The sequence below is a fragment of the Oenanthe melanoleuca genome, chromosome 4 (assembly GCF_029582105.1).
Source record: "Oenanthe melanoleuca isolate GR-GAL-2019-014 chromosome 4, OMel1.0, whole genome shotgun sequence".
Classification (NCBI taxonomy): domain Eukaryota; kingdom Metazoa; phylum Chordata; class Aves; order Passeriformes; family Muscicapidae; genus Oenanthe; species Oenanthe melanoleuca.
The window spans coordinates 69,415,031-69,433,213 of record NC_079337.1 but is presented as its reverse complement, the minus strand read 5'-3'; the positions used below and the strand labels follow the sequence as shown (position 1 = coordinate 69,433,213).

Here is an 18,183-nt window from a genome sequence, read left to right as displayed (position 1 = left end):
TCAGCCCCAGCAGAGTCTGTGTGCCCAGGGCAGCTCCAGCAGATTCTGTGTGCCCAGGGCAGCTCCAGCAGATTCTGTGTGCCCAAATCAGCTGCAGAGTCTGTGTGCCCAGATCAGCTCCAGCAGATTATGTGTGCCCAGATCAGCCCCTGAAGAGTCTGTGTGCCCACATCAGCTCCTGCAGAGTCTGTGTGCCCAGATCAGCTCCAGCAGATTATGTGTGCCCAGATCAGCCCCTGAAGAGTCTGTGTGCCCACATCAGCTCCTGCAGAGTCTGTGTGCCCAGGGCAGCCCCTGCAGAGTCTGTGTGCCCAGATCAGCCCCTGCAGATTCTGCATTCCCAGGGCAGCCCCTGCAGAGTCTGTGTGCCCAGATCAGCTCCTGCAGAGTCTGTGTGCCCAGGGCAGCCCCTGCAGAGTCTGTGTGCCCAGGGCAGCTCCTGCTGCTGCTCCTTCCGGGAGCACCCGGGCAGGTGAAGGAGCAGGGGCAGGAGCAGGAGCAGGGACAAGGACAGCAGCAGGAGCAGGAGCAGGAGCAGGGACAGGGCAGGTGCAGGAGCAGGGACAGGGACCGGGGCAGGGGCAGGGGCAGGGGCAGGGACAGGGACAGGGGCAGGAACAGGAACAGGGGCAGGAACAGGAGCAGGGACAGGGACCGTGGCAGGGGCAGGGGCAGGGGCAGAGACAGGGACAGGGGCAGGAACAGGAGCAGGAGCAGGAGCAGGAGCAGGGAGAGGGCAGGGGCAGGAACAGGGGCAGGGACAGGGGCAGGGTCAGGGGCAGGGCAGAGGGATCTGGGGGGCTCCAGGGGGAAGGTGCTCCCCGAGTGTTGGGGCTGCAGGAGGCAGGGAAGGGATGGCCGGGGTGTGCTCCTCATTTTTGGATGTGTTCTTTGCAATTTTAGTAAAATTCTTGCTTTTTCTGTTGGTAGCTGCTGAAAGGAGCTGAGTTTCCATGCCAGGACTGCTACAAGATGTGTATGTGCTGATTTTTCTGGGCAGGTTTTGTTCAGTCTGTTTCTTTGTTCTGACACTACCACACACAATTTGTGTGCGTCTTCCAGGTACAAGAATTCTTTAGACATTTCCTCTCCATTTAGTATTGATTCCACAAACCTCATCAGTAGAAACAAAGAAAAAAATAACAATCGTCACAGAGGGTATCATATGTCAGTCCATCTAAAAAAAAAAAAAAAAAGGAAAAAAAAAGAGTTTTGTATTACTCTGAAATTTGTGCACAATAAATGTTCTTTAAACTAAGATCCTTGAATTAATTGTATTCTGGATTTTTTTTTCCTCTTTGTTCTGTAATTATTTATGATTCTTATCTGTGTTCAGACTTGAGCTTAGTTTGTTAATATGTATAATTTAGCATTTCTTGCATTCATATGTAAATAGGAGCAAGTATTGTAAACTATTTTGTTGCTGGGGTTGTGGGTGTTATACATACACACATTTAGGACTGCAGTTTTTTGGTATAATATTTTGTATTGTAAAATAACAGCTAATTTAAAGCCGGAACGAGAAAATTCTTGGGAGGTCTGTGCATTTTAAATACAAATGTGAAGTACATGTACATAAATAAAAGTAAATAATGCAAATCTTTCCTCTGAAATAAAAAGTAGATGATCTGGTTAAAATTTTCCTCTTATTTATTTTCTTAAAATGGGGGAAAACTAATTCAAGGTGGTTTTGAAGGCTCCTGGCTGAGGTGAGGGTGGGTATCAATGGGCTCCTGGCAGGTCTGAATTTGGGAGGGGGAAGGAGGGACAGTCCTCTGCCAAAGGATGGGGGTAATGTAATGTAATTCAAAGAGGTAAATCTGTAGGTTTTAAAGGTAGAGACAGAGTTTCTACCCTCAGGTTCACTTCCCCAGGTGTCTCAGGGCAGCTCTTGGTCCCTGATCTCCTTGGCTGTCTCTGAAGGGTGGGAGAAGGGAGGAGAATCCCAAGGAGATATCAGAGTTCTCAGTATGTTAAGGGTCTTTGCCAAGCTAAATAATTCTGTGATTATATAGACAAAGGGGCCTCTTCTCCATGCAGGCTGTTTGTTGTGAGGGCTGGAGGAGGAATTTATTTGCTCCCACCCCTCAGGGCTGGTGCCATGTCCCAGCTGTCCCAGCTGATCCTTGACTGCCTTGGCTCCATGGCAGTCTTTTCCAACCTGGATAATTCAGAGTTCCCCCAGTCCCAAAGCTCAGAGCTTCTGCATTCAGGGTTTAAGAGACTCACAGAATATTCTGAGCTGGAAGGGACCCACAGGGATCACCCAGTCCCACCCCAGTCCCTGCCAGACCCCCCAAAATCCCCCCTGTGCACCCTGTCCAGATGCTCCTGGAGCTCTGTGGGGCTGTGCCCATTCCTGGGGAGCCTGGGCAGTGCCAGCAGCCTCTGGGGGAAGAACCTTTCCCAAAATCCAACCTAAGCCCCCCCAGACACAGCTCCAGCCCTTCCCTGGTCCTGTCCCTGTCCCAGAGATCAGAGCTGCCCCTCATGATGTGACCCCAACGGAACTAAAAAATCTCAGCCCCTTCCCTTTCTTACTCTCACTAATAATTCTGTCCAGTAAATGTCTTTGTTTAAATGCAAAGAGGAAAAGCTGCCCTGGTGTTCCAGGAGAGCTGGAGAGATACAGCAGAGGTGGCCACTCCTGTCCCACCCCCTGTGCAGCAGCACAGCTCCCACCACAGAACTCACCTGCTGTTTGTTAGCTGGGGCAAGGCTTCTCACCTTCTCGAAAGATTGCAATTTGGTGAAATAACTCACTGAAAACTGCCTGTGTCGTGGTTATTCAGGCACTGGGGAAGTGGCACTTCTAGCTGACAATAAACATCTTGCTGTGGAAGCAAGACTGTGGAAAGATGAGCTGGAATTTTTGACTGACAGACACTCCACAAACTATAAAAGCTACACAAAACTTTCACAAAGCCAAAGTTTTCTCACATTCCCTAGAAATGTGTGGGGCTTTTCCCCAAAGCTGGGACACCAATTCTGTGGTTACTCTGCCGAGGGCTGAGTACTCTAATGGCAGTTTGGTGGGAAATTCCACTGACTCCTGTTCTCTGCTGTGTCTTTGGTAGCTTTAATTTAGGGACCTTAATGTCATGCAGTTTTATGTAACCTCCCAGTATTTCTGCTGTTTTTCACTGTGCAGTGGCTGTTCAAGGCCGTTTGTCTGTTATCTCCTGTCTGTTCAATAAATAACACATTTTATAATACCCCTAATCAGCCAGCCTTAAGAACTTGTGAGCCAGAGGGACTGAGGTGCAGGTCACCTAAGCAGAGCTGCTGCCAAAATCCTGAGCCTCAGGCAGGGCTTGTCTGGAGCTGTCACTTGCTCCACGACCCCACGGCCCGTCCCGCGGGACCAACCCGCTGCTCTCCATTTATTTTTATGTCACTCCAACTCTGAAATTAAGCACTGCTGGGATGAAGCAGACTTGAACCTGGCATTTATGAGCCATGAAGGTTTCAGCCACCGTTGCCTCCCAAGATTGTTGTGCTGCTTCATTCCCAGGCATTAACCTGGGATGCAATTCCCAGCAATTGCTGCAGAGCAGGGACCCCAGGCTGACAGCACAGCGTGGGGTGTCCAGACTCGAAATGAAATGGGCAGGGGGTGGTGGCTTTAAAGCTGCTTTAGGTTTATTTTGGACAGCAGGACAAACCACAGAGGGCTGGAGCCATTTTTCATCCCTGCTCTGATTTTTCTTTTGTTGTAGCAAAGAAAAGAGGTTTGAGGGGAAGGAAGGGAAGAGAGCATGGAGGTTTTCAAGGCTGTGTGCACATCCAGGAGGATGATCTTTGTCATCAGCTGTCATTAATGAATGTTTTGGGTAAGGAGCCAGAGAGAAATTTGAGGTCCAGCTTTTCTTTCCACAAACCTAAAATATCAAACACCTACAGGAAAAAGGGACTTTAAGTCTTTTTAAAAACCAGTTTAACTGCCCCAGAATTCCTGGACGGGAGGCTGGGTGCTGTTTCTTCCACCCAGGAAAAGGTGGGGTTTGGGGCAGCTCTTGGGTAGTTCCACATCACTGGCTGGTGGAAAATCATCTGCAGAAACACCAACATTTCCTTCCACAGCCAATGCATTGCCACTTGGGAATAAGAATTAGCAGATTCTTGAGTTTCTCCCTGGGGTTTTTGGTTTCTGAGCTAATCAAGCAGCAAGTCAGGGACTGCAGGGACAGAGTGGAAGCACTGAGATCTTGCCAAAGGCACAAGGTGGGGGAGATTCTTTAATGAGGTGATGGCACCTGCTGATGAGTTTTCTGCCTGGTAATGAGGCTGCTGGGCCCAGGTGTCAGCACCACTGCAGGTGGGCTGAGCTCCCACTGCAGCATGGCTGGAACAGCAGCCCCTCCCCAGGCTGTGCCAGAGCCCCAGCACCCTTGGCAGGGATTTTGGGACACCATCAGCACCCATGGAAGCCCTGAGGTAAGGCATGAGAGCTCCTAGAGGCACCTCTTCTCCCTGGGAACTCCAGAGACCCAGTGACAAGCCTGGGATTTGGGATCTGCACTAGAGATGTCTGAGAAGAGATAAATCTTCCCCACAAAAAAAGAGCAAGATCTCAGGGCTCAAACTGCATTGAAATTGGATGTTTTACATTGGCATGTAGGGTTGGGACAAGGGGAAATGGCTTCCCACTGCCAGAGGGCAGGGATGGACGGGATATTGGGAAGAAATTGCTCCCTGTAAGGGTGTAAGGTCCTGGCACAGAGCTGTGGCTGCCCCTGGATCCCTGGCAGTGTCCCAGGCCAGGCTGGACAGGGCTTGGAGCAACCTGGGACAGTGGAAGTGTCCCTGCCAGGGCAGGGGGTGGAAAAAGATGATTTTTACAGCCCCTTGCAGCTGAAACCATTCCATGATTCCATGATCAGCTGCAGGACCAGGCCCTTCCTCCCCTCTCTTCTCTGTGTTCCTGGGCCCTCAGGCCACGTGCATCACTCAGAAACCACATCTGCAGGGAATTTAGCCAAAAAACACCGACTGGGCCCCTCTGGCTCTACCAAGGACAGTGTCTTTCTCCTCTTTCATTCCCTGCTGCTGCCAAGAAGTGCAGGTGCAGCTCCATGAGCCCACAGCCTGCAGGGAGGGCTGTTCCTGACCTCCCCCTCCATGGTGACCAGCAATGCCATGGGAGGATGGGACTGGGTCTCTCCTGCTCCTCCTGCTGACCCCTGAATGCAATTTGGAAGCAGAGCTTCAGTGGGTAGGGCTGGGTGGTGATGGCAGATGGAGAAGTGCTGTCTGGGTGGGGAATTAGAGCACAGACATATCTGGGGTCTCCATCCACCCCACCTGCAGCTGTTTTATCAGCTCTGCTTTCCAGGCTGCAGCCACAATGTGCCTCCAACAGAGTGACTGGCAGCACTTCCATTGACACGTTCCCTGGGATCCTTGGTCCCACCAGAAATCATTTCCACTTCCCCTTAGGAAAAAACCCCACAAAATGACTTGAACATTTTTCATGTCAGAGCTAATTCTGCAGCTTTTCCCTTTGGCAAGCATCCACTGTTTCTGCAGAAATTCAGTGTTTTAATAACCAAAGCAAGATGTCTCCATCCCTATCAGCATTTTAGCACCCTTTGCTTGGAGATAACATGTGGGAAATTGTTGTTTCTGATTTCAACATCTCCTTGCAGCAGTTGAACATCAGCTGCATGATTTTATTGTGCTGTGTCTGCAGCCCCAGTGGAATGGGGACTGTGGCTCCTGCCTGCAGGTCTCTCCCCCAGACCCCCCCGTGCTGCCACAGGCTCCATCTGCCATGGAAACGTGGAATGGTTTGGGCTGGAAGGGGCTTTAGAGACCACCTGGCCCAGGATGGTCTGGTCCTGCAGGGGCAGGGACACCTTCCATGGCACCAGGCTGCTCCAAGCCCTGTCCATCCCGTCCTGGGGGCTACACAGGCTGTGCAACCTTTTCTCTGGGAGTGTGGAAAAATCCCTCCCTGTGCTCTGTGCTCAGTGTTTGATGTCTGTGGCTGAAGGAGGGAGCACTGCTCAGTTTTGCTGTGGGCACAGCCAGCACCCCCAAAACCAGACCCAGAGACAGGGCAGAAGTGAGAGTCAGCCAAAGCTTCTTCCAGCTGTAAGTGCTTCTCCTGCTCCAGAATCTCCTCACCCTAAATTTAGGATGATTTCCAAGCTTTCTTGGAGCAGGGGTTACACCCAGAGCAGGGCAGCTGAAGCTCAGCCCTGGCCTGAGCCCCTCTGCTGTCCCTGTGCAGAGCCTGGGGTCCCAGGGACTCCTGGGATCTCCTTCAGGCCCTGAAGCCCAGCAGCTCCTATCACCCAAAACTGCATGGCCTGGACTGACCCCCACAGCTCCTGACACCCCATCAGCTCCTGTTCCCCATGAGCTCCTGTTCCCCATCAGCTCCTGTTCCCCAACAGCTCCTGTTCCCAGCAGCTCCTGTTCGCAGCAGCTCCTGTTCCATCAGCTCCTGTTCCCCACAGCTCCTGTTCCCCAACAGCTCCTGTTCCCCAACAGCTCCTGTTCCCAGCAGCTCCTGTTCCAAACAGCTCCTGTTCCCCAACAGCTCCTGTTCCCCACAGCTCCTGTTCCCCAACAGCTCCTGTTCCCCAACAGCTCCTGTTCCCAACAGCTCCTGTTCCCCAACAGCTCCTGTTCCCCACAGCTCCTGTTCCATCAGCTCCTGTTCCCCAACAGCTCCTGTTCCCCCAACAGCTCCTGTTCCCCAACAGCTCCTGTTCCCAGCAGCTCCTGTTCCCCACAGCTCCTGTTCCCCACAGCTCCTGTTCCCCAACAGCTCCTGTTCCAAACAGCTCCTGTTCCCCCAACAGCTCCTGTTCCCAGCAGCTCCTGTTCCCATCAGCTCCTGTTCCCCAACAGCTCCTGTTCCCCACAGCTCCTGTTCCATCAGCTCCTGTTCCCCAACAGCTCCTGTTCCCCCAACAGCTCCTGTTCCCCACAGCTCCTGTTCCATCAGCTCCTGTTCCCCAACAGCTCCTGTTCCCCAACAGCTCCTGTTCCCCAACAGCTCCTGTTCCCAGCAGCTCCTGTTCCCCACAGCTCCTGTTCCCCACAGCTCCTGTTCCCCAACAGCTCCTGTTCCAAACAGCTCCTGTTCCCCAACAGCTCCTGTTCCCAGCAGCTCCTGTTCCCATCAGCTCCTGTTCCCCCATCAGCTCCTGTTCCCCAACAGCTCCTGTTCCATCAGCTCCTGTTCCCCAACAGCTCCTGTTCCCCCAACAGCTCCTGTTCCCCAACAGCTCCTGTTCCCAGCAGCTCCTGTTCCCAGCAGCTCCTGTTCCCATCAGCTCCTGTTCCCCAACAGCTCCTGTTCCCCCAACAGCTCCTGTTCCCAACAGCTCCTGTTCCCCAACAGCTCCTGTTCCCCAACAGCTCCTGTTCCCAACAGCTCCTGTTCCCAACAGCTCCTGTTCCCCCATCAGCTCCTGTTCCCAACAGCTCCTGTTCCCCCATCAGCTCCTGTTCCCAACAGCTCCTGTTCCCCAACAGTTCCTGTTCCCCCAACAGCTCCTGTTCCCCCAACAGCTCCTGTTCCCAACAGCTCCTGTTCCCAACAGCTCCTGTTCCCCAACAGCTCCTGTTCCCAACAGCTCCTGTTCCCCATCAGCTCCTGTTCCCCAACAGCTCCTGTTCCCCCATCAGCTCCTGTTCCCAACAGCTCCTGTTCCCCAACAGCTCCTGTTCCCCCAACAGCTCCTGTTCCCAGCAGCTCCTGTTCCCAGCAGCTCCTGTTCCCAGCAGCTCCTGTTCCCAACAGCTCCTGTTCCCCAACAGCTCCTGTTCCAAACAGCTCCTGTTCCCCAACAGCTCCTGTTCCCACAGCTCCTGTCCCCCAGCACTGTGTGGCCCTGGACTGGCCCCAGCAGCTTTTTGGGTGCTGACCTTGGTTGAGCAGCTGCTGGCCCAGAGCTCCCTCAGAGCTGCAAGGTTTTCACAGCAGGGCTCAGGTTCAGCTGAACCTGCACAGAAATTGTCCTTTGAGCCAAACCCCAGCCTGGGTGCTCCCAGAGGGACAAGGCTTTGGGGAGAGTCTCAGACCATTCCTAACCCTCAGGTTTAATTGCCCCTCTGCATCCTCAGCTGCTCCATGCACACAAAGAGGCAAACATGACTTCTGGGAAGAAATTGTAGCATTTATGTGTTCAACCTCGAACTCACTTTAAGAACTGACTTGAATTTCACTCATTGTTTTTATAGAAATTTTATGTACATTTATTTTCTAAATTTTTTTAGGGCTACCCAGAATTGGCAAGGAAACATTCCATTTGCCTCTAATAAATTTTCCTGCGATTTGTTTTTTTTAATTTGCCAAAAGTAGCTCACAGATGTTCATGGCATGAACAGAGGTCTTCCTGGCTGGCATGAGCCACCACCCTGCTTCCCCTCCCTCCCCCTTCCTGCTGTGCCCAGCACAGGGTGCAGCATCAGCCTTTCCCAGCTATTTCCACTCCGTGGGTCCCATGGTGACATCCTGGCATCAGTGGCTCCACGCCCCTAATTGCAGGTGCAATTACTCCCATCCCTGCTGTATCTTGCAGTGCCTCCCTCTTCCTGTGCTGGCACCAGCTTTGAGCCAAACCTGCCCCAAATTTCCCCCAAACCTTTGCCTGTTTCACCCCCACAAAGAGCCCCAGGGCTTGTGTGGGGCTCGTGCCTCCCTCCCTGATGGCACTGACGTCTCTCCATCTCAGCAGAGCTGTTTTCCACCTGCCACCCCTCCAGGCTGGGACACACTGGATTGGGCTGGGTTTGGAGTGAGGGGCCCTCAGAGCTGTCTGCAGCTTCCTGCCAAGGGACAGCTCCAATCTCTGCCCTGGGCCCAGGGGCAGACCTGGGTGAGCACCTGGAGCTGGGCCAGGGCAAGGCTGGATTTTGGGAGAAGCCCCCAGAGGTGCTGGCACTGCCCAGGCTCCCCAGGGAATGGGCACAGCCCCCCAGAGCTCCAGGAGAGTTTGGACAGTGTGGGCACTGCTGGAGGCTCAAGGAGGCTCTTGGCTTTCTCAGCTCCAGCTCAGACCTTGCCCAGGCTGGGGACTTTGCTCAGAGACAAACAAGATAAGGGAGGAAGAACAACACAGATAAACACCTGGGGCTGACCACAGAGCCGTGTGAGTGTCCTGTGATGTTTTGCAGAAATCATGTTTTCAGAGAGGTGTTTCCTCCTTGGACCAGTGAGCCTTTTCTGTTCTGCTTTGCATGATCTCTCTATATAAGTGCAGTGGCTTTTCAACAAATCACCTCTTGCTGCTTTGAAGGACTCGTGTGTGTGCTGCATATTCACTGTTCCTGACCAGACAGGACAGGACACGCTGCCAGGGATGCCCAGGGTGGGATCTGGGGGTCTGGGCAGGGCAGGGGCTGGATGGATGGTCCTGAGGGTCTCTGCAGCTGAGGATGTTCCAGCATTCTGTGGGTCCAGCCAAGCCCATCTGAGCCCCAGCACTGAAAGCCCCAGGTCCTTCCAGCACAGAGCAGAGCCCAGCACCATCCTGAGGTGCTGGCAGGAGGAGCTGGCACGGCAGGAGCCAGGGCTCAGGAAAACGTGTGTGCTTTATTCAGGGATATGTTTAGATACTGACATTACAGAAAAGGTAAGTACAGTCTGACCCCGGGTTGGGCTGGCAGCCACCACCCTCCCCACCTGGGGCTCCTGCTCCAGCACCTTCCCCAGCCCTGGTGTCCCTCCCAGCTCTGCTCCAGCCTGGACAACGCTGCACATGACATGACATGACAAGGGGAAGTACACACACAATATTTCACAGGGTTCAGGGCTGCCAACCACTGCCAGTGGTGCTGTGCACCCAAAAAATAAAGTAGAATGTCTGACTGGTTAATTGTGGTTTTTTTCCTTTCTTTTTCCCAGGATTCTTCTTTGTGCTTATGGAAGTCCTCAGGAATGGAGTAATTCCTAAAAAGAAAATTTTCTCCCCTTCTGCCTCTTGGCTCAGTCAGTCTTTTGCCTTTACAAGCAGCTGCTATGACTTCTGCGGTTAATCAAGAGACTTAAAAATGAAGATCCATGGTTCACCTCACAGAATTCAGCAGAGATGGAATTTCATCCAAAAAAATTACTGACTTTTCACAAGGAAAAAGCAGTGGTCTGTGCACACATCTTGGTGGGTGGGAGGAGAGTAATCATGTTTGCTTCCTCCAAAAGAAAGGTTCAAAAGTCATCCTTTTTTGCAAAGTTTGATTCATGAACAGGCTTGGAGGGAGAATCGACATTAAATATTAGTGAAAAGAGTGAAATAATCAGAACAAAGCCATGAAAGTTTGGGGATAATTTTTTTTTTGTTAATTCCTACCCCCCAGCTCCTTCCTGCTGGGTGAGAGGGTCCTTGCTCTGTGCCTCATTCACTCCATTCCAGAGCATCTGGGAGCCCCAGGGAATCCCCAGGAGGGCAGGACTGGCCTGGACAGGGCTTGGAGCACCAGACATGGGACTGAGGATCTCTTGTGCAGAGACAACAAACACCTGCAGGGTCCTTAAAGCAAGGCAGCCCTGGGGTGTCCAGGGCCAGGCTGGATGGGGCTGGGGAAACCTGGTCTAGTGGAAGGGGGGGCTGGAATGAGATGAGCTTTAAAGTCCCACCTGACCCATTTCATGATTCTGTGGTATAAATCCAAGGGAAATGATGATGTCTGTCATGGAAATTGTTGAAGTAGGTGCTGATGTGGGACATGGCACTGGGATGAGGTAACCTCTGCAGGTCTCCTCCATCCCATCCAGTCCTTGAAGACTCTCCACCCCTTTTTACAGCACCAGTGTGCAGGGAGAGGCGCGGTGGGGCCACCAGGCATCCTGACCACCCACAAAAACTCTTTCTGTGCTGAATGAGAAGGAAATGGCAAAGTGGCACCTCAGCATCACTGTCACGGAGAAGTGAGAGACAGAGGAGTGGGAGCTCCTGGACAGCAGCTGACAGCTGCACCCCACCCTGTGCAGACACAGCCTGTGCACCACTGGCAGCTGCTGGAGCCTGGTTTGACGCGGCCAGGCTGTGGGAGGGCAGAGGGAACTACAGCACCAGCAAGGAAAGGGGCAGAAGAACACAGCTCCCAGCAGGACCTTGTGGTGTTGAGGTAGTGCCTTGCCTTTGAAGGGCTGAGCACTCAGGTATCCCTCTCTCAGGAGACACTGGTGTCCTGGATAAAGGGAGATGTTCACAGCAACTCTGTGCACTCATGGGGTCACCTGCCTGCAGCTCTCCCTCCTTTCTGCTTTCCTGACCACAGTGAGACCCCAGCCGTGAAGTTCTCACATACAGCTTTTAGCTCAGGGTGTGACTTGGACCCTGCCTGGGAACTTGGTGTGCCTCTGCACACCCTGGGGTTAGGAAAACCTGGTGCTACAGCCCTGAGCACCTCAAGGAGCAGCACTTTGCACAGGATGCAGCAGGAGCATTTCTGTTCAGGTCAGACACATCCACAGGTGTTCAGCTGAAAACCAGAGTGGTTTCTTGTTGGAACAAAAGCCAAGGAAGTTGCTGCAGTTTCTCAGAAAATCTGAAGCAATAAACAATGTGAGGGTTTTGCATGAAATGGGAATAAAAAGCAATGGGCTTTGCTGTGTCAGATTCCATGATTCAAATGCCAAGGGAATAATGATATTTATTGGAGGCGCACAAACCAAGGATAGATGGACTGCTGCAAAGGCCAGGCCTAATTACACTCAGGGGATTCTGGGGCTATTGCCCTTCCTCCCATGGCACTCAGCCTGGGGAAGCATTTATCCTGGGAAACCTCACTCTTCCTCACCATCTTCTTTCCTGGCTTCACACAGTACAGGGGTTCAGCCCCCCAGAGGGCACTGGGACTCCTCAGCTCACCTCAAGGAAGGACCCTGGGATGCACAGGTAGTCCAAGGTCACACACCTGCCTCCCTGTGCCCAGGACACCAGGGACACTCATCCTCACCTCTCCTGTGCCCAGGACACCAGGGACACTCATCCTCACCTCTCCCTGTGCCCAGAACACCAGGGACACTCATCCTCACCTCTCCCTGTGCCCAGGACACCACAGACATTCATCCTCACCTCTCCTGTGCCCAGGACACCAGGGACACTCATCCTCACCTCTCCTGTGCCCAGGACACCAGGGACACTCATCCTCACCTCTCCCTGTGCCCAGGATACCACAGACACTCATCCTCACCTCTCCCTGTGCCCAGGACACCAGGGACACTCATCCTCACCTCTCCCTGTGCCCAGGACACCACAGACATTCATCCTCACCTTCCCCCTTGGGCTCCTCTGCAGCTCAGCAGAAAGGGTCCCTTCATTAGCCTTTGCTTAAATGACATCTTCACTGAAAAAACAGGACCTGGCAAGAGGCAAAGCCCCTCACCTGCTCACCTGGACACAGGTGGTTGCCTCTACCAGTTCTTCAAGGAGGGGAAACTGAATCCAGTCCCTGCTCATGATATAATTCGTGACTGGGCCTTTCTTGGCTGGGCATGTCTGTCTTCAGGGTGGTATCCAGCAAACCTCTCCTCTCCTCTCTCTTCCCTAATGAAATCCCTTGGCTGGAGACACTCTGTGCCTATTGACCAGGGGGTGAACAGGTAGCATGTGAGTGGGATGTGTTGGGCTCACATCAAATCCTGCCCACGGGCTCACAATGGTCTCTGATGGAGGGACAGATGCCTGGAGTGGGACAATACTGGGACAAAAAATGCCCCAAACACTGTACAGGACGGGTGGATAGAGATGTTTGGGTTTGGACACAAAAAACTCATCAGTAAACCAAATGCAACACACGTGTTTGTTCCTGAATTCATCAATACAGGACACAGGGCTCCCCAGGGAGGAGGCCCAGGGCAGGGTCAGCTGGGACATGGATGCTGGTTGCACTCTGGCCATGGTTTGGAGAGGGTGATAATCCCTGCCAGCCAGTTCAGAGTCTGGTTACTTGGTCCTTCCCAGAGGAGCTTCAGGTTCCTCTCCAGTGAACAAAACCTCCTTCTCACCAGTGTTGTGGTTTCTGCAGTCTGAAGGAACCAGGCACGTTGTCCTTCAGGGTCTGAGCACCCTGCAGACATCTGAACTCCACATCACTCGACATGTCCTGTCCAGAGCCCCCAGTGTGGGCTTCAGGAAACCTCCTGACAGGTCATCCATCCATCCATCCATCCATCATCATCCATCCATCCATCCATCCATCAAAAGTTTTTCCCCTCTTGGCTGGGGCAGGAAGAAACATTTCCTTTGCAGCTCCCATTTCTTGGATCAACTCTCTCCTCCAACTTTTCCAAGGAAATTGTCCATGGCTCCAGCCCTATCCACAGAGAGCTGGAGAAACAACAACCAAGCTGTGGTGTGGAAAGGTGGCCAGGACCAAGAATGAGCTGGTTGTCAACAATGCTGATCATATAAAATCAAATAAACCCGCAGGCAGGTGAGAGGAGGAAGGGATGCCCAGCACTCACCTTGCCTTCCCATCCCCTCCCTTCTCCCTGCTCTCCTCCTGAAACAGTTACTGGTGTGGCTGTTCAGTGAAGAGCCCAAGACAAAGCGAGTCTGTGCCTGCTTGTGCAGCCCTGCCTGTCTTCAGGGGAGGCTCAGCACAGCAGCAGCAGCAGCAGCAGCAGCCACACCTGCAGCTCAGGGGCTGCCCAGCAGGACGGGGCTGCAGGGCTGGAGGTGCCTGAGGACAAACGAGTGGAGCCACGCAGGAGCCTCTCCTCTGCAGCCACCTGGAAGGAGACATGGGTGAGGTGGGGCTGATCGTGGAACCACGGAATGGTTCAGGGTGGGAGGGACCATAGAGACACCCAGTTCCAGCCCCTGCCCGGGGCAGGGACACCTCCCACTGTCCCAGCCCCAAGCCCTGTCCAGCCTGGCCTGGAGCAGCTTCCCAGGGCAGCCACAGCAAATCTGGGCATCCTGTGCCAGGACCTGTCCCCCCTCACAGCTGGGAATTCCTGCCCTAGATCCCATCCAGGCCTGCCTCAGGCAGTGGGAGCCATTCCCTGGGTTCTGTCCCTCCAGTCCCTGTCCCCAGTCCCCCTGCAGCTCTCCTGGAGCCCTGCAGGCACTGGAAGGCCACGGTTAGGTCACCCTGAAGCTTCTCTTGCCCAGGCTGCACGTTCCCAAGTCTGTTTTCCCTCCCAGGAGAGTGGCTCCATCACTCTCAGGAAGCTGGTGTCCCTGCTGGGTGCTCAGGGCATCTGGGGCTGTGTGGCCCCAAGGGTGTGCAGGGGTAGAGTGGGGAAGGGCTGGTTCCAGCCCAGACCTGGCCTGCAGGACAGTGCAGCTGCTCAGGAGATGCTGGTAGTGCCAGCAGAGTCACTGGTGGGCACAGCACAGTTTTGGGCACAGCCCTGCTCTGGCACAGCCCTGCTTTGAGTACAGCCCTGCTTTGGGCACAGCCCTGCTTTGGGCACAGCCCTGCTCTGGCACAGCCCTGCTTTGGGCACAGCCCAGCTATGTGCACAGCTCTGCTTTGGGCACAGCCCAGCTTTGGGCACAGCCCTGCTTTGGGCACAGCCCTGCTTTGGGCACAGCTCTGCTTTGGGCACAGCCCTGCTCTGGCACAGCCCTGCTTTGGGCACGGCACAGTTTTGGGCACAGCTCTGCTTTGGGCACAGCCCTGCTCTGGCACAGCCCTGCTTTGGGCACAGCCCAGCTTTGGGCACAGCTCTGCTTTGGGCACGGCACAGCTTTGGGCACGGCACAGCTTTGGGCACAGCTCTGCTTTGGGCACAGCCCTGCTCTGGCACAGCTCTGGTTTGGGCACAGCCCAGCATTGGGCACGGCACAGCTTTGGGCACAGCTCTGCTTTGGGCACAGCCCTGCTTTGGGCACAGCCCAGCTTTGGGCACAGCTCTGCTTTGGGCACAGCACAGTTTTGGGCACAGCTCTGCTTTGGGCACAGCCCTGCTTTGGGCACAGCCCTGCTTTGGGCACAGCTCTGCTTTGGGCACAGCCCTGCTCTGGCACAGCTCAGCATTGGGCACAGCTCTGCTTTGGGCACAGCCCTGCTTTGGGCACAGCCCAGCTTTGGGCACAGCTCTGCTTTGGGCACAGCCCTGCTCTGGCACAGCTCAGCTTTGGGCACAGCCCTGCTTTGGGCACAGCCCTGCTTTGGGCACAGCTCTGCTTTGGGCACAGCCCTGCTTTGGGCACGGCACAGCTTTGGGCACAGCTCTGCTTTGGGCACAGCCCTGCTGTGGCACAGCCCAGCTTTGGGCACAGCTCTGCTTTGGGCACGGCACAGCTTTGGGCACAGCTCTGCTTTGGGCACAGCCCTGCTTTGGGCACGGCACAGCTTTGGGCACAGCACAGCTTTGGGCACGGCACAGCTTTGGGCACGGCACAGCTTTGGGCACAGCCCTGCTTTGGGCACAGCTCTGCTTTGGGCACAGCCCTGCTTTGGGCACGGCACAGCTTTGGGCACAGCACAGCTTTGGGCACGGCACAGCTTTGGGCACAGCCCTGCTTTGGGCACAGCCCTGCTTTGGGCACAGCTCTGCTGTGGCACAGCCCTGCTTTGGGCACAGCCCTGCTTTGGGCACAGCTCTGCTTTGGGCACGGCACAGCTTTGGGCACAGCCCTGCTTTGGGCACAGCTCTGCTTTGGGCACAGCCCTTCTTTGGGCACGGCACAGCTTTGGGCACAGCTCTGCTTTGGGCACAGCCCTTCTTTGGGCACGGCACAGCTTTGGGCACGGCACAGCTTTGGGCACAGCTCTGCTTTGGGCACAGCCCTGCTGTGGCACAGCCCTGCTTTGGGCACGGCACAGCTTTGGGCACAGCCCTGCTTTGGGCACAGCTCTGCTTTGGGCACAGCCCTGCTTTGGGCACGGCACAGCTTTGGGCACAGCCCTGCTTTGGGCACAGCTCTGCTTTGGGCACAGCCCTGCTTTGGGCACAGCACAGCTTTGGGCACGGCACAGCTTTGGGCACAGCCCTGCTTTGGGCACTGGCGGGAGGGGTCTGTGTGAGCTCACTGTTCACCCTTGGAGCCCCCGCCTTCCCCTGGTGACCCTAAAGGTGGGCTGGGCACCTCCAAGGTGCTGGCAGACTTGCCCCCTCAGCTCCAGAGGTGCTGAGCTCATTAAACACTGAATGGGATCTGCATTTGAAGCTGAGTCCACATTCAAGAGCCCAGCCCCTCGTTCCCAGGGCAGTGCAAGCAGGATCAGGCTCCAGCAGCACTCACACCTCACACCGGACACCTGATACCTGACATCTGACACATCACACCTGATACCTGACACCTGATACCTGATACCTGACACCCACACCTGACACCTGACACCTGACATCTGACACCTGACACCCACACCTGACACCTCACACCTGACACCTGATACCCACACCTCACACCTGACACCCCACACCTAACACTCCACACCTGACACCTGACACCCCACACCTAACACCTGACACCCCACACCTGACACCTCACACCTGACACCTGACAACTCACACCCCACACCTGACACCCCACACCTGACACCTCACACCCCACTTCTGATACCCCACATCTGATACCCCACACCTGATACCCCACACCAGACACCTCACACCCCACAACTGACACCTCACACCCCACACCTGACACTTCACACCTGACACCTCACACCCCACAACCCACACCTGACACTTGACACCCGACACTCCACACCTGACATGTCACACCTGACACCCTGCACAGCACTGAGTGGACCCCAGGCCACTTTTCTGCACCTCCCAACCCACTGCTCTGTGAAAACGGTGCAGAGAGGTGAGCCGAGTGTTTTCCCAGCAAAAGAAACAGTGACAAGCCTTGAAGTAACCCACGTTTGGAAGCTCTCTGAAGGTATCAGCCAGGCCAGTGCAAAGCCTGTGCTCAGTCCTTGGAGTCTAGTTAAAACTGACAGCTTCTGTAACCTGAACATTCAGCAAATCAGGGTCACTGTTAATTATTCAATAGTAAAATAATTGAACCTGAAAATTAACTCTGGTGTGGCAAGTCAAGATCATTTTGTTGTATTTAAAAATAAAATATTTAATGCCTGCCATGGCCATCATCAGTAAATGGACATGTTATTTTTTTTTAATAATTTCAATTTAATATTATTTTGATAGTAATAATTTGCTGATGAACAGAACCTTTCCTTTCAATTTTTCCAATGCTTAGCAAAGCTTAGTTAAACCTCTGCATTATGACCTCTGGAATCCTCATTTAACAGGGGAGGAAATTGTGTCCTGGAAATTGAAATGTGTGTCTGAAGTAAACTGATGAATCGAAGGATGGTGAGGAGCCAAGCCAGTGGTCCTGGCTGGAAACCCCATGGATTTCCCAATGCTTCTAAATGGAACAAATGTCTGAAAAAAGGGAAGGGAAAGGGAAAGGGAAAGGGAAAGGGAAAGGGAAAGGGAAAGGGAAAGGGAAAGGGAAAGGAGATTCAGGCCTCTCTACCTTGGTGGGCTGCAGGTGCTCCGGGCTGCTCTCTCTGAGGGTGCCCACGGCTCTGTTGGCGTTCCGCTCCTGCTGGTACAGCTGTGTGGTGGGGGGGATGGAGGGGGCCACGGCTGTGTTCAGGTGGGTCCCGTTGCCAAAGGCCTGGATGGCGTTCTCTTTGTGTGGGGAAGATGGAGGGAAGGGCTGTCAGGGCAGGGGAAGCGCCCCTTTCCCAGCCCCGTTCTGTGCAACACCCCGTGTGCCTGAGGCCCCCAGAGCCCCTGGCCTGGCAGCACAAGGGCTGCAGCCCCCAGACCCCTGACGGCCCCACAGGGGCTGCAGTCCCCAGACCCCTCACACAGACCCACAAGGGCTGCAGCCCCCAGACCCCTCACACAGCCCCACACAGCCCCACAGGCCCCACAACCCCCAGACCCCTGACACGGCCCCACGGGGGCTGCAGCCCCCAGACCCCTCACACAGCCCCACACAGCCCCACAGGCCCCACAGCCCCCAGACCCCTCACACGGCCCCACAGGGGCTGCAGCCCCCAGGCCCCTCACAGCCCTGCAGTGCCCCTCACAGCCCCCAGACCCCTCACAGCCCTGCAGTGCCACTCACGGCCTCCCAGGCCCCTCACAGCCCTGCAGTGCCCCTCACGGCCCCCAGACCCCTCACAGCCCTGCAGTGCCACTCACGGCCCCCCAGGCCCCTCACAGCCCTGCAGTGCCGCTCACAGCCCCGCAGCCCCCAGACCCCTGATGGCCCCTCACAGCCCCCAGGCCCCTCACGG

At 54.7% G+C, this 18,183-nt stretch overlaps 1 protein-coding gene across 6 annotated transcripts in view; it reads right to left on the bottom strand.

The window, feature by feature from the left end:
- Positions 1–9,534: 9,534 nt before the first annotated feature.
- Positions 9,535–18,183, bottom strand: part of LOC130251974 (GDNF family receptor alpha-4) — a 70,999-nt gene continuing 62,350 nt past the window's right edge. For 3 of the 6 annotated variants that reach the window (XM_056489017.1, XM_056489023.1, XM_056489024.1), the window contains exons 7-9: positions 17,409–17,566; positions 11,999–13,696; positions 9,535–11,919 (exon numbers count right to left, since the gene is read on the bottom strand). In XM_056489017.1, the coding sequence (XP_056344992.1) occupies positions 13,562–13,696; positions 17,409–17,566 (293 nt within the window). In that variant the 3' untranslated portion in view covers positions 9,535–11,919; positions 11,999–13,561. Of the gene's footprint in view, positions 11,920–11,998; positions 13,697–17,408; positions 17,567–18,183 lie in introns of those variants that run through there. The other 3 variants (XM_056489022.1, XM_056489018.1, XM_056489021.1) reach the window with 3 other exon arrangements.